Source organism: Lepidothrix coronata, unplaced genomic scaffold, assembly GCF_001604755.1.
Source record: "Lepidothrix coronata isolate B3197 unplaced genomic scaffold, Lepidothrix_coronata-1.0 Scaffold5, whole genome shotgun sequence".
Taxonomy (NCBI): Eukaryota; Metazoa; Chordata; class Aves; order Passeriformes; family Pipridae; genus Lepidothrix; species Lepidothrix coronata.
The window spans coordinates 10,954,755-10,969,111 of NW_016690185.1; the positions used below are offsets into that span (position 1 = coordinate 10,954,755).

Below are 14,357 nucleotides of genomic sequence, written 5' to 3' on the forward strand. Positions count from 1 at the left end.
TAAGAAACAACAGAGAGTGGCTACATTAGATATCAAAAAAATCATATGTTAAAGACTCATTAAGCTTCTAAAAAAAAATTAATTCAAGAACTTCAGAAGTCAACAACATCACTTCAGGCCTATTGTGTCCTTATATGATAATTATTTTAATTTATAATTTTACGAATGAAAAAAAATCATGTACAAGTATACCTTTGGCTTGAGGGGGGGAGGAGGGGTTGGTAAGAATAGAAGACCAGCCAGTGGTCCATGCAGACCATCTGTATGCTAGTGCAAGAGCATAAAGAGCCATAAAATAACACCTGTGCTCTATAACCTCACCTGCAGCACTCAGCAGAACCCTGTATCCTTTACTTGACTATCAGAGATGACCACACCGGTACCAAGCCCCCACTCAGCTGGACTCAGAAATCATGGTAGTTTGTTCCCTGGGATGCTCTAAGAGGGACATGAAACTTCTGAAAAAGAAGTTTCACAGGGTAACACGTTGCCCAAGTATGGTAGCCAGGGATGCTGAACCAAGAGGTTCAGACTGTGTGCTTTTGTAACAGCAACAGCAGCAGCTTCAACCTTTACTGGACCTCTAAGCAGGTATTCCTTTCTCTGCTTCTTCATCCTCTCAGGAGAGAGGCTGAGAAAAGATGCTCCTTCCTCAAGCTAACCATGAACAGCCACATGCTGAGGTGTTGGAGTAGCCGCAGTACAGTGTCTTGTCCAAAATTTTTGAAACTAGACTCCTTTGAGAAAAATGCACTAGGCCAGTTAGAAACATTCCTCAGGCAGGATTCAGTCCATCAGCCACATCTTAAACCATGCAGTTACAAATCATGAATTTTAAAGAAGTGGACAGTTAAGTTCAGGCACATACCAAAGCCACACAACCTCAGTAAGATCTCTTGGTTAAGTGTAAAGATGTTGGAATCAGAGCAATGAAGTAAGATGTAACTGATAGTACAAGAAGAAGTTTTTTTATTTGCTGGACAACTTTTTAAAGATATAAAAATTTCACATATAAAAGCAGGAACCTCAAGACAGCTCCAAAATAGCCTTATTAGTTGTTGCTTCAACTAAAAATCTTGTTACACATTATGTGACCACTTTCAGAGTCAGGTTATAAAAACTAATAGTTAATTGATAAAAATATTGAACTTCCAAAAAGGCACTTCAAGCCTGGGACTGCACTTTTCCACCTCTGTAGCTTAAACATTTGAATTTCCTAAAATGAAGAACTACCACAACCTGCTTCAGTTTGAATTTCTGCAATACAATTTACTGTGCAAATCTCCTTGGTAGCATTGAATGTTCACTCTGCTCGTGAAAGTCTTACATTCATAAGTCTATGTCTTTGTCTTCGGTTTGCTTGTGTTGCCCAGTGTTGTCATTGGGAACTGCTCTATCTGCTGCCATCTCCTTTGTTTGTTGTTCTCAAGAATCACTGCTCATCTCATTTTTTTGTACACTGCTCTGCTTTCACTTGCTGCACAACCTTCATTTATGTAGAGATAATTACATAAAGTATATTTATAGGAGAACATCTCGCCTTGCTGAGAACCTAATTTAGTATTTTTACAATTAGCTTCTTGGCTGATCCATTCCCATTCAGTGAGCCTGCTTTTGTCTGACTGAAACTAATCAGAAGTTTACGACTCAGCTGAATGGGACTTAAATGGGCACAGAATCATCCTTTATGAGGGTTAATTAACTGAGGTAAGTATAAGAGACCAAGTACTGCTACACGATTTCTTCTAGCATTATGAGTATTGTATTTCAATGTATTTACTTCTGATTTTCAGAAAGGGTACTTTTCAGAATAGTTGTATAGTGCCCAAGGTTTTAGTATTATTCCTATAGCTTCAGGATCCTATGTTTCGCAAGGTGTCAGATTCAAAGACAGATTGCTATGATGTCCACAATTCTGCTAACTGTGCAAGTCCTAAAGTGATTTGAATTAATTATCTGCTTCTCAGTAAGTACTGAATTAAGGGCATAGTTACTATTCTCTTAGGATCTGATTATATTAATTGTTTGGGCTGCCCAGTGTACTATTTTACTGGCATAATCTAATCTTGTCACAAAATGTATTCTTAGAAATTTCTTAAGTAGAGTTTTTAATGTTTAAATATATTTTTCTTATTATATATCAGCACAGTATTTATTCACTTAACTGTGGCATAACCTTAAAATCCAATTCATGGACCAGGCCTCAATGGTTAAGAATTTACACAGAATACAAAAGTGACAAATGACCCTTCGGATTTCTGTGTAGGGGGAAAAAAGTCATAATGCTGCTGATAAGCATTTTTCCCAGCACACCAGCTACCAAACTATTCTTAACTCAGTCTGACAGCTTACTTTTTGGGGTTCTTTGCTCTTAATTGGTTTTTAACAACTTCCATTCTCATTAATAGTAAAAAAAATATTATTGCATGACTAGCCAGAATCCTAATAAAATGGCTTAATCAGAAATCACAGTATTTCGGGAATATGTCAGACAATTTCATATGTATGCCCTCTTTTCTACATCACTGTTTTCTGAATTCATTTTTATATTGCTGGTCACTTGCTAAGGGACGCAAATAATAAGCACTTGGTAATGCCTAATAGTAGTTGTTTATGCCTGACTGACATTGATTGAAACATCCACTCCCTATCTGTCACGATTTTGTGATATGAATGGACAAAAGTATTAGGTGAATTTGCTAAAATCAATCTGCACTTTAAGCCTACAGACTCACTAAAGATGACAGAGTACCCTTCCCTGATCTGCTCTGTGTGCAAATATGCCCACTTGTTGATGTGTACTGGTTCCAGGGAACAACTGTTGCTCATTTATGTCCTGTCAAATACAGCCACTATTTACCACTCCAGCAAAACTCAGTGAAGTAGCTATCCCCTTATTTAGCATTGACAAATGGAATTTTATCCTAACTCATGTACATTCAGGTCTAATAAATTCCAGTCCTTCAAATGTTGCATTTACTGAATCCCTTTTCAGCCACATCTCCAATGGCTCTTCTTCTCCTATAAAAGCAAATTGATGGGCTTTTTAACATCTCCCCTAATTTTATTGACTTCTTTCACCCAGTACTAAACTATTCAAATTCCGCCTTCGGAAAAGGCATTAACCACGCATTTATTAAACTTTCAGATATGTTCTTCACGCTTTCTCAATCTCTTGATGCTCATGCAGCACGAGAAGAGCTTAAGTTTATTGAACTTGTTAGCCTCTTTGCATCTTTTCTCATGATACCCACAAAACACTTGACAGTGATCAGGTTGCTGCTGGTTAAAGAACGCAACGTTATTGCTTTGCCAATTTCATCCAGCTTTATGCATTAAGCAGTTTCCTAATTCCCGTTATATTATTAAGTCTTTGAGGCTGAGATTGTCTTTTAGTCTGATGTTTAAAAAGCAAATAGAGTCATGAACCTCTTGTTCAAAAACAGCAGTAATGTGCTGCTAAACAAATAACCACTGTTCAGAGGAGGGCAAGAAAAGAGAGGCAGGAGTAAGAAACTGGCAGAGGTTTTTCCTTCTTGACTTCCTTCTCTATTTTTCCAGCAAAGGAATGCAGCATAAAACTGCACAAATTTATAAAATTAGAGTTGTGATTTTGGTAAGACTTGCAGAATAGGTTAAATGGTGGTTAAACATCCTATTGAAAAAAACAGGTTAAAAACTGGTGACATTACATACTCCTCTCATGTAATTCATGTCAAAGTACTATTATCTTAATAACTGTTTAAAAAAACCCAGAAAACTAGAGACTGCAGGTATTCTAGGACTTGAGTTGTAAATCATACCAATAAAAAGTTACAGTACAATTGATTGTCCTTTTTTCCACTCTCTGGCTAACTTGGAAAAAATTAGGTAATTAAAGCAGCTCCCAGAGCTGGTATGCCTTATGTGAGGATGCTGCAACAAAATATCACTGCTTTCACAAATTAAATTTCTGGCTCAGTGCATGCTCCCCTTGATCAATTATTTTGATGCACATAAAGTACTCATATACATAAGGAAAACTGTGATTCAACAAATACAAGTGGAACATCACCAAGACTGCATACTTTTTTGCTTTCTCTCCATTCAATTCAAAAATAGTTGTATTTATCGGCTAAATGCTATTTAGAATGCATGATACTGGGAAAAACGGATGACAGAAGCCGTATTAAAAAAAAAAAAAGAAAAGAAAAAATATGCAATTTGCCTAATCCATGCTATTATAATTACGCCACACAAGTACTTTAGAGACACCAACTTTCCAAACTATAAACTAATAACGGGTATTTTCCACAGACACGCTTTGTTCTCCTGTTGTGCCGCAGTACGCGCGTCTGGGAGCGGCTGGGAAGAGCCCGGGCAGGAGAGCGGCCGGCGGGTCAGGCACCGACGGGAGCGGACACGCTCAACCCGCGGCGACACCCCCGCCACTGCCACTGCCACTCGCTCCCGCACCGCGCCGCGGTTTCCCTCCCGGCGGCTTCGGCACAGCCCAGGTGTCGCACCCGGCGGGAGTCGCAGCGCGGTGGCCGCGCTCGCCCGCCCTTACCTCAGGTGCAGGTAGTGCACCAGCTTCGTCACCACGGTCACCATCTTCCCGAGTCACCTTCACCGCCACTGCCTCGGGCGCGGGAGGGACACACGACGAGCAGAGAGACGCTTCCCAGAGACTCCTCAGTCAGCGGCTCCTCGCTGCTGATTCACCCTCCTCAGCGCCCTTGGCCGACAGCAGCTTTGCCCTCGGCCGTCCCCTGCCTGCCCCGCCCGGCCAGAGGGCGGGGCCGCCCCCCCCTCCTCCGGGGTCGCGCCCGGCGCGGCGAGGTCTGGCAAATGTGCGGGCTGAGGAGCTGCGAGGCCCAGGACGGCTCGGCCGCGTCCCCGGCGCCTCTTTGCGGGGGAAGAGCGCCGGGAGTCCCACCGCGGGTGGCCCAGTCCCGCTCCACTCGCTGCCGTCGAGGCGCCCCCCGCTCTTCTCTGCGCCGGCGGCAGGGCCGCCCTGGCAGGAATGGGGTCGGGCCGAGGGGTAGGGGTGAGGGAGCGTGTGGGGGCGTACGAGCGGGGAGGTGAGGTGTGAGTGCCCCGTGGGAGTGGGAAGCCGGTCCCGTCCCGGCGTATGGCACGGCTGAGACCTGCACGGTGCCTCTCAAACGCTGCTCGGTGGGGAAGAGTTAAACGAGGGGCAAGGGGAATGAAGGTTGGTCTGGGCAACCTGCCTCGCCGTACCAAACTGATGTCTGCGCCCCGTTCAGCTCAGCAGAGGACGGGGAAGAAGAGATGTTTTGATTATGGCGTTTAAGCAGTTACGCAGGAGAATTTGCCATAGCTCTTTAATCTACCAGATGTAAAGGACTGAAGCAGAACGTAGACAACTTCAATCTGGGAACAATGAAACACCTTTGGTGTTACCATAAGGGTACTAAACCACTGAAATAATTTACTACTGGATCTTGGATCTCGTGAAATTTCAGCGATACAATGGCTGACCTCCTCATATAAACCACATATAAGTCATCTCTGCATCTGATTGTTTTGGGTTATGGAAAAAAATGTGGGTCTTTATTGCTGTGAAGATTGGCCTAGATGATCACAGAGCAGGGGATCAGAACAGTAACTCCAGGTTTTCAAATCTATTAATATTTATTATTTAGTTTGTGGTGCTCTCCAAATTAAGAGTATCCCTTCAGCCTTATTCTCCCCTTCTTGGCATCCACCCTAGTCACTGAACCAGACAAGACTTGAAAAACCTTGTATGTACTAAGTGTAACTCAAAGGCTATCATAATGCATACATTAACTTGTATGAAGAAAGTATACAAACAAAAATGTTTTCCATATTTTCTGATTCAGAATGCTTGAATAAATGACTTAGTACTGCTGAAGGATTTCACTGTGTTGGTAACATTCAAACTACTGAAACTTAGAAACAAAGATAAGCCACAGTACATGAAGTATTTCCAGTTCACCAGGGAGTATTTGGTGTCTATGGATAGCTAAGAAGTTTAAATAGTTGATATAAATTAGAAGGCTGTATTTGCAAGATATAATTATTCATATATGTATATAATTCATATACATATATATTCATATACACATATATACCCATATTCAGTGCACGTATCTATACATATGCTGTACCATGTACCACGCCCTCTTGAAGTAAACTGGCTACTGTAAGTTGTATTTCAGTTTTTCTAGAAAGAACTGCTTAGAAATCCCCATAGGCAGTAAGAATTTTAAGATGGTCTATGGTTTGCGGTAGTCACTAATCCCTTTTGTCTGCACATTCTTGATAGTAGACAGAGTTCTAGACAGTAGACAGAATACGGATTCTGTCTGATAAACATGTAGGAGATGGTGTAAATAATTAAAATAGGTTTTTTTCCATAATGGATAAATACTGCAAGTTGGATATTTTTGTCCCATTGTACGTACGGTTTTACATCCCACATCCTCAAGCTTATTGTTTCATTACTGTTATTATTTTACTCTCTATAAATTCTTTCTGTACTTCTTGTGTTTCTCAGCTCATGTCAATGAAAGCTCCAAAACATGTGCCCTTCACTTGCTAACTTGTTCTCATGCTCTGTGCTGCTCTCTACACCATTTACAGATCTGCTCCAGTGGAGCAGAGGTAGGCTGTTTCACCTCTAGCAGGTTTAACCCAGCTGCCTTCTTTTTTTTTTTTTGTACTTCATGATCCCCCTTTCATATTTCTTTTTAGAACTGGTTATCTCTCATTACCATTCCTTAACTAATATTCACTTGCTTATTCCGTGCTTGTATTTATTCATATAACATTTTTTTTTCAAAAATATCAACAGTCTGTTGTAGCTGTGATCTTAAAATGCTGTTATAACTCAAAGTGTTTGTTCCCAAAAATATTTGAATTGTTTTGCTAGACTAAAAATTGGTCTTATTCAATTTTTTTCTTTTTTTTTTCTGCAAGAATTCAAACTTTCCATGAAACAAAAATTCTGAAAAGTCTGTTTTACAATTTCTAAAAGGGCTTTTCAAAATGTTTGGAGTAAAACATACACTTTATGTGTTTTGTTTCAGTATTGCTTTATTCCATTGTTTAACTTCAGGGGTTTTTGTATCATGTTTGGGTGTATTTCCATAGTAAAGAGGGTAACGGTAACATATGTGGTTTGCTTATATTCTGTCAACAGATTTCTAGGAAAAGAAATTTTAGATTTTGTGTAATTAGCATTTTCTAGTAGAAAGCTACCCATCAGAAAGTTTTAAATAATTGCAAGGATTGAAAATTTAGTCCACTATTTTCACTATACTAGGGATGAAAGCAAAGCTTTTCAGGATAAGGTATTTGGTTGCCCATAGTGGACAAGTGAGGCATAAGCTGTTGGAAGGGGGAAATTAATTCCTAATCCTATTAGCTAATAGACAGCTTATTTCCAGCTGTGTCATCATATGTTCTTTTTACAGTATCTAGTTCATTTAATACAATTCTGTTTTTTTCACATTCTTACATTTCTGCTTGCAGTCCTCGTAGGGATGTACAAATTGGCAAACCTCAGCGTGTCAGAAAAGCATGTCGGGGTAGTGAGGTTGAAACAGAAGACCAGTGTAATAGGTGTAATTATGGGTAAAGAATCTAAGAAAGAGCAACCACCTTTTGAAGTCAGAGCTTTGCCTGCAGAGGAAATCCTTGGGAAAGGATTCAAGTAAGCTCCGTGGAATGAAGAGGTACAGTCCGTATAAATATAGACTCCATCAAAATGCACTTTGAGTATTGTCAGAAGAGTTCACTGACTCTAAAATGGATCAGGTGATTATGATGAAATGTCAGGAGAATATAGGAGCTCTCAGATGTCTTGAGCATATCATATTCTGATACATAAAAGCATCCAGTTCCACCTGGAGAATGAAGTGTTCATAATTTAACACAATCTCCAGGCAGAACTCTGGAGAAGAGAAAAAGAAGACTCTGATAACAAAACTGAGTTGCATTTGGTAGCCAGACAATTTGCCTTTGTGAGGCTAGTGTGCTATAGCAGCAATTGTCATTGTGAGCTCTAGAATTTGTGTGAGACTTAGTTTGGATAATTTTGAATTTTTTTTTTATAGAGAAAGCAGGTTTGAGAACAGAAATGCGCTACCAACTACTAACATCTGCAAGGTTCTCACTTCAGGCTCAGAAAGAGCATTTGTTATTGCAACAGATTCATAAATGCATGGCATTTGTACTGTTGCTATAATCTATTAATCTGGTAGATACATAATGTAATAAAAGCAGCAAAAATTTAATGTCAGTTTTTAAATATCTTTATCAGATGATCTGTATCATGGACAATACACACACTTTATCATAAGCAGGACTTAAATGTGCCTTATAATTTACTTTCCTTAACTAAACAATAATATATTTAAAGTTAAAAAGGAAATATATGCTTTCCTAAAAGTTCCACCCACTGTCCATGTATATTAAAAATATGTGGAACAATTTTTCCTGTACTCTTTCTGTAAAAAATATGGTGGTTTGAAATTTTTTTGTCTGCCAGTAGTTTGTTGTCATGTGTAATTTTTTCCTTATTTGCCTCCAAAGCCAACCTGAATCTCTATGAAAAGGACACTTGAGCACTTAGCTATACCATTAATTTTCATGGGAAAAGGCACTTTATGGGGAAAAAAAAAGGTTCAGCTTCAAGGTAACAGCAAGACATCAATTTTCTGTTTGAAATTAACATAATGTTTTACATAATGATCCTCTCCGCTGATCATTAAAATATCATAGTTACCTCGGCAACTGGAACAGTCTGCAAATGTTATCTAATGATACTAACACATTCTAAAAATACATACAACAAATAAAGTCTGAAACGTTATCATTTGGATGAAAAACATTTTTTTTTCAATAAAAATACCTTCTGGTCTAAGCAGATTTTTGTGAGAAAAAATTAATTCAATGTAACCTTATTTTTGTGCAAAACTGATTTTATTTGCTCGAAACCTGAAAACCCAATTTTTTGTTTCCTAACAATGGAAAAACAGTAGATGTTTTTCAATTACATTACATTCAATTGCATTTTTCTATAAATGTTTCAATGGCAAATGTTCAGAAAATACATTTTATTTCTAAAACAAGTGTTGAATGCTTAAAAAACTGCTGGAAAATATCGCATACCAAGTAATTGAACTGATGAATTCTATCTAGGGAGTTTACTGCTTTAGATCTGAATGTCTTCACTGTCATTGCAGCCCTCTTCTTGTTGGTACTCTTGTGAGTCTGACCTAACAATTGAAATTTAATGGGACTGAAACAGATTGGCATTAATACTCTTCACCTTTTTTCTTTTTCAAGCAAAACTGATGATTTTGGGTGTCTTAAAATGCTTTTTGTGTGTCGTTGATTTACTGAAAAGTTTTACCAGGACTAGTTGCCGGCACATCTCCCGTTAGAATGGAAAATTGGTCCCAGGCAGGTAAGTTGGCTTATATCCCTTAAGTTCTCTTTCATCTTCCTGGGTATTGAAGCCACCACACTCTTGAAACACCCTCTGCCTTTGCTGCTCTCCTGGGAGTATACTAAGGAATACTCTCCACTTTTGTATTTGGTATAGTTTTCCAGTGAAGTTGTTAAAACAATTCCTTAGAATTCAGATTAGTTTTAAATACTAAATTTGAATTAATGTAAATATGGTTTGCTGTTGAATTTGCTCATGTAATTTGGCTAATATCTACAATTTTTTTCAGTTGATACCATATGAGATATCAAATGCATTGATCTTTTTTGTCCATTTTAATGGTATCTCTTTGTGTGGAACCCCATCAAGGTTTATAAAGTGAATCAAAGCACTTTTTTCAGTATACTTTGAACACTGTTGATGTAGATTTAATTTGAGTTGAAAATTTTCTGAAGACTGTTAAGAAATTGGTAATTCTTAATGTATTTGAACATTTTGCTATCACCCATGTGGGTTTTTTTAAGCACTTTTCCTTTGGATGCTGCAAATCTGGTGACAAGATTGCTCTGAGAGAGGGTCTGGGAACATATAAATGGTCCTTTCATACAGTATTGTTCCAATAGAAGTAACGAACAGGAACTTTTCTTTGGAAGAAGGAGTCGACCATTTGTTTACAGGTCACTTTGCAAATGCACAGCAAATACTCTCGTATTATGACTTATTTTCACTGGAAAGTATGTAACAGAAATGGCCAGGCTGTGACTATCTTTGATTTAGGACAAGGACAACAAGGACTCAAAGTAATTTTCATCTTCCTTACAGGCTCTGATTGCCACTGTTTTCTAGGGGTTGGCAACCTGAAAAGATTGTAGCCAAGGCCTTTCCTCAGGTTTTGGTTGTCTGTGGTTGGTGTCATTGTGTCACCTCACAAATACCCAGTCCAAGCCCACGCCATGCTACATGTCAGGACAATGTCTAAGCACACATCTTTCTCTTCTTTCACCATTGCTGGCAGAGGAAACCTGAATGTATGAACTGGGAGAGGACTGCAAGGTAATCCTTTTGTCCCCTGAATTGGAGAATGGATGGAGTAGGATTTAAGTCTATCACAGTGCATGCCTGCCCTACAACACAGACATAATTATCCTGATACATCTGAAGAGGAACTCTAAAGGGATCCATATTGATCTCCTTGAGCAGAGGAGAGGTTGGAATAGTCTCACACTAAAAGTTTTAAAGCCAATAATAAAGGTATTAATTACACCATCAAATTTTATAACCATTCCTAAGACCTTTATCCTCTCTGCCATTAATGAGAGAGTGCATGCTGTCTGGGGCCATGATTAGCTCACCAAAAAAAAGAGAGATTAGAGTATTAGACATTACTGAGCAGATGGATCATTACACAGGAGCCTAAGCTAAGAACTAAATATTCTAAGTACGTCACATTTGGAAGATACAAAATATTTAAATAAAACTTTAAATAGCTGTGGAGATTAATAGGGATCTAACTTCATGGTGTGTCAACATACATACCAGATGATGGAATAAAGAATGTGTAAGGCTTTCACATTTTTTTCAGTTTAACAAAGCTCACTTGGTCAAAAGACTATAGGCCACAGGAATATCCAATGTAGATGACTGAAGGTGACTCATCTACCTTGTATTATTCATAGTATTATTCATACTGTGTTTTCTGTATTTATTGAATGTGCAATTGTTGGTATTTTTAGGAATACAGAAGTAATGAGTACTGTAGGGTTTTGCTTTTCTTGCTTTTTAAAGTTTGAATACAAAAGAGATGGAAATGTTGATCAAGCCATTTGCAGAGTTGGAAAAATGACAGGCTTAGTTTGTAATAACCAGCTCTTTACTTCACTAGGAAACGATAAGGATTTTAACCTATATGCCAACTAAAAACCACTATGTTTCCTGTACTCCATAGTTTGATATTTGGCAGTTTTTTACATTATTGAGTTAGTTTGTTTGTCCCAGAGCAATTTTTTGAATTGGTTTGCCCTTTGATATTACATTGAAGGCAGTGGCATTAGCCACTCTCCTATGCATTAGAGTCTCAAAAAAAAAATCCCTCATTTCATTCACGTTCTTTGTTACAAGAAAGACACTGCACCATTTGGATCAAGGATGAATGCAGAGCCCTTTAGAGAGAGGGCTGAATGAAGAAAAACTGTAATTTGTCTCAGTAGGTGGTTGGATATGATGAAAAGGAGTTTCTTGTCTCTGAAAAGAAATCTTAAAATTACTCTATGTGTGGTATTATTAAGGTATGTCATTTGTGTACTGTTCCACTGATTTCTGTACCTAATGTTTGCAACTTCTAATCCTCTTCCCTGCAAATTCTGCCTGGAAGTGGATAAAGTCTCCATCTGCTTGTAACATTTCCTAGGCGGATTACACCCCCACTGATACCTGTGTAAACTTGTGACTACCAGACTGTATCATGAAGGGTTAAATAATACCAAACCTACACCAACTAAATTAGACAACATTCCTGTGACTGGCTGAGTCAGAGAGCAGAGAATTCTCAAAGTCCCAGGGCAGGAGCCACAGGCATTACACCACAGATTATAGTTGTAACTATGGACGTGGAGACCATCTGTTCTAGAATCATGTATACATCAGCCCAAAACCAGATTGCTGTGTACAAGAGGCATACAAGTCTCACGTCATGTGACTCCAGTGCTACAAGTTCAGTCTGCAGATTTTTCTTCTTTCACTGATCTTGTCTGGTTTTGTCTTCTCATTTCTTGTTTTCACGTGCCTTTTTTTCCAAGTACGTGTCCCTGTTGTTTTCTCTGTTTTTCTTTTGGTTTCTGAGGTGGTCTTTTGTTGCTGTCTTCAACAGGTCTGTTGTGAAATATACAGTGCCCTTCATTTCCTCCAGCAGCTCTTCTTTCTCACCTTGGCTCTTCTTTCTTGTCTTGACTGTTATCAATTAGTCACATGCAGATTGTTCGAGTGGGTACTTTACTGTCATTCCAGAAACAGCCAGGTTTGTCTTATTCAAAAGTACTATTTTGGTGTATCAGTTAGAAATCACACAGTATTAGATATTAACTCTGAAGGCTTCTAACCAGGTAACGCCTACACCGATATAGCTCATGTTTCTTACATGATGAATATTTATTTGTATAATACAAAATGTGCCTACACTTTAACATTATGTGTAATATTTATCATTGGGCACAACACTAAAAGTGATGGAAGAGATGAAATAAATACTGTTGAAATTGTCTCACCATTCCATATCTGAAAGTAACGCAAAAACCCAATGACCATTTAATAGCTGGACTTGGGCTTTTAATCCTCAATAGAATTCTTGCTGTGATTGTTTTTCTAGGGTTGGCCTAGTTGTATGTGCTTTGGAGAAATACTTGGACTGAATCACTCTTCATACTAGTCTGAAGGTATCTCTTACTGGTGATTTAAGATTTTAAATAGAAAATAAAAGTTAAAAATATTAAGGCTGGGCTACAAGCTGTGGCTGGGCTGACACGCGTAGAGGAAAATCCTGTCAGGTTAAAAATAGAAACGTGTTCCACCTGCGGATTAACTTTATATCTAATCCACTTATGTTTTACCACATGACACACTACCTACACACACAAACTCTGTGAGGAAAAGGACAGAGGCATGAATTTACATTAGACCTTACTTCCTTCCCATCCATTTCTATAGTTCTGAAATGAAACAAACCTAGAAGAAATGTGCAAACATTTTCCAAATGTATAATATCAGACAGTTATCTGCATACTAGTGTTTCTGGAGATACAAATCCACAAACTAAAAACAATCCATGGTTCAGCCCAGTGATCAGTGAAGGTCAGTTAATTCACTCTCCAGAGTTATCCCTTCTGAGTTCAGTACGCAGCATATTATGCTGAAAAACTTCTAAAGTCTACATCTATCAAGTACATAGGATTTACATACCTTGTTTGTCTCTAAAATGACTTAAATATCTATCATTCATGAGAAACAAACTCCTTTTTTAAGGAGTTTTCTGAAATGTGCTTCTCACTATATATGTACTTTCAGTACTGAAGCTTAATTGAAAATTTTAAAACTTGCAATAAATTTAAAGATGTTTGATTAGATCAACAGGGGACTGATTCTTCAGAGGCATTATCTGTGAAGTGAGATTAAGGTAAATCCAACATTTAACACTCTTGTGCAAACAGCAATCTAGTCTTGCTCTCCTAAGCAAACTCCAGTTGAAATCCAATCACTGGTTTTATATTTAAGATGAAGTTGCCTTCTAGCAATTTTCCTGTTACAATTTTATTATGATTAAAGACATAAAGAGTAACTTGAAGCCACTATTATGGTTTGTTGTTTTTAATTACCACTATGCATAAACTCACACTTTAGCATTGGCCACTGGTAGCTGAGGGAGAGAGAAAGGGATATATACAAAAATGCCTTTCAGTAGCATTTGCCTTTCCTCCCTCCAGCACAGCCAGACCATAAATGGATCCTTAGCCAAAGAGAAAATAGCCTGAAGCTATTGTAGAAAACACTTGTCTGTAGCATCCCTGGAAGGAAGAGGGTCAAACCAAACATTAGAGATTGTACCTCTCCCTCCTATTGTATTGGGCAGCTTTTAAGTGAGAGCTTTAACTTAAAGATGGAATGACATGCAGAGGTATATGCTGTTCACTGATTCTTCTTTGCCAGGAGTTTGCCAGTAAAGACTGCTTTAAACCTACAGTGATTTATGCCAGATAGGGTGACTTTGAAGTTTTGCAGTGCTTGTGAGTGGTCAGACTGCAGCCTAAATTAGACTCAGCATTTCATAAAATACAACAGATAACAGGCACCCAAACATTACATTCAAACATATGTTTTCCTTTTCCTTGTTGGATTTTATAGGAATGTTGCATCATTGCTCTTATTCTCCTTATGGCTTCTTTCTTTT

The 14,357-nt window shown here is 38.4% G+C and overlaps 1 protein-coding gene across 1 annotated transcript in view; it reads right to left on the minus strand.

Annotated features, from left to right (window-relative positions):
• Window positions 1-4,708, minus strand: part of ARHGAP18 (Rho GTPase activating protein 18) — a 95,526-nt gene extending 90,818 nt beyond the window's left edge. Inside the window, exon 1 of the mRNA XM_017829602.1 lies at window positions 4,550-4,708. Coding sequence (XP_017685091.1) covers window positions 4,550-4,593 — 44 coding nt within the window. The 5' untranslated portion in view covers window positions 4,594-4,708. The remainder of the gene's footprint in view (window positions 1-4,549) is intronic.
• Window positions 4,709-14,357: the final 9,649 nt, after the last annotated feature.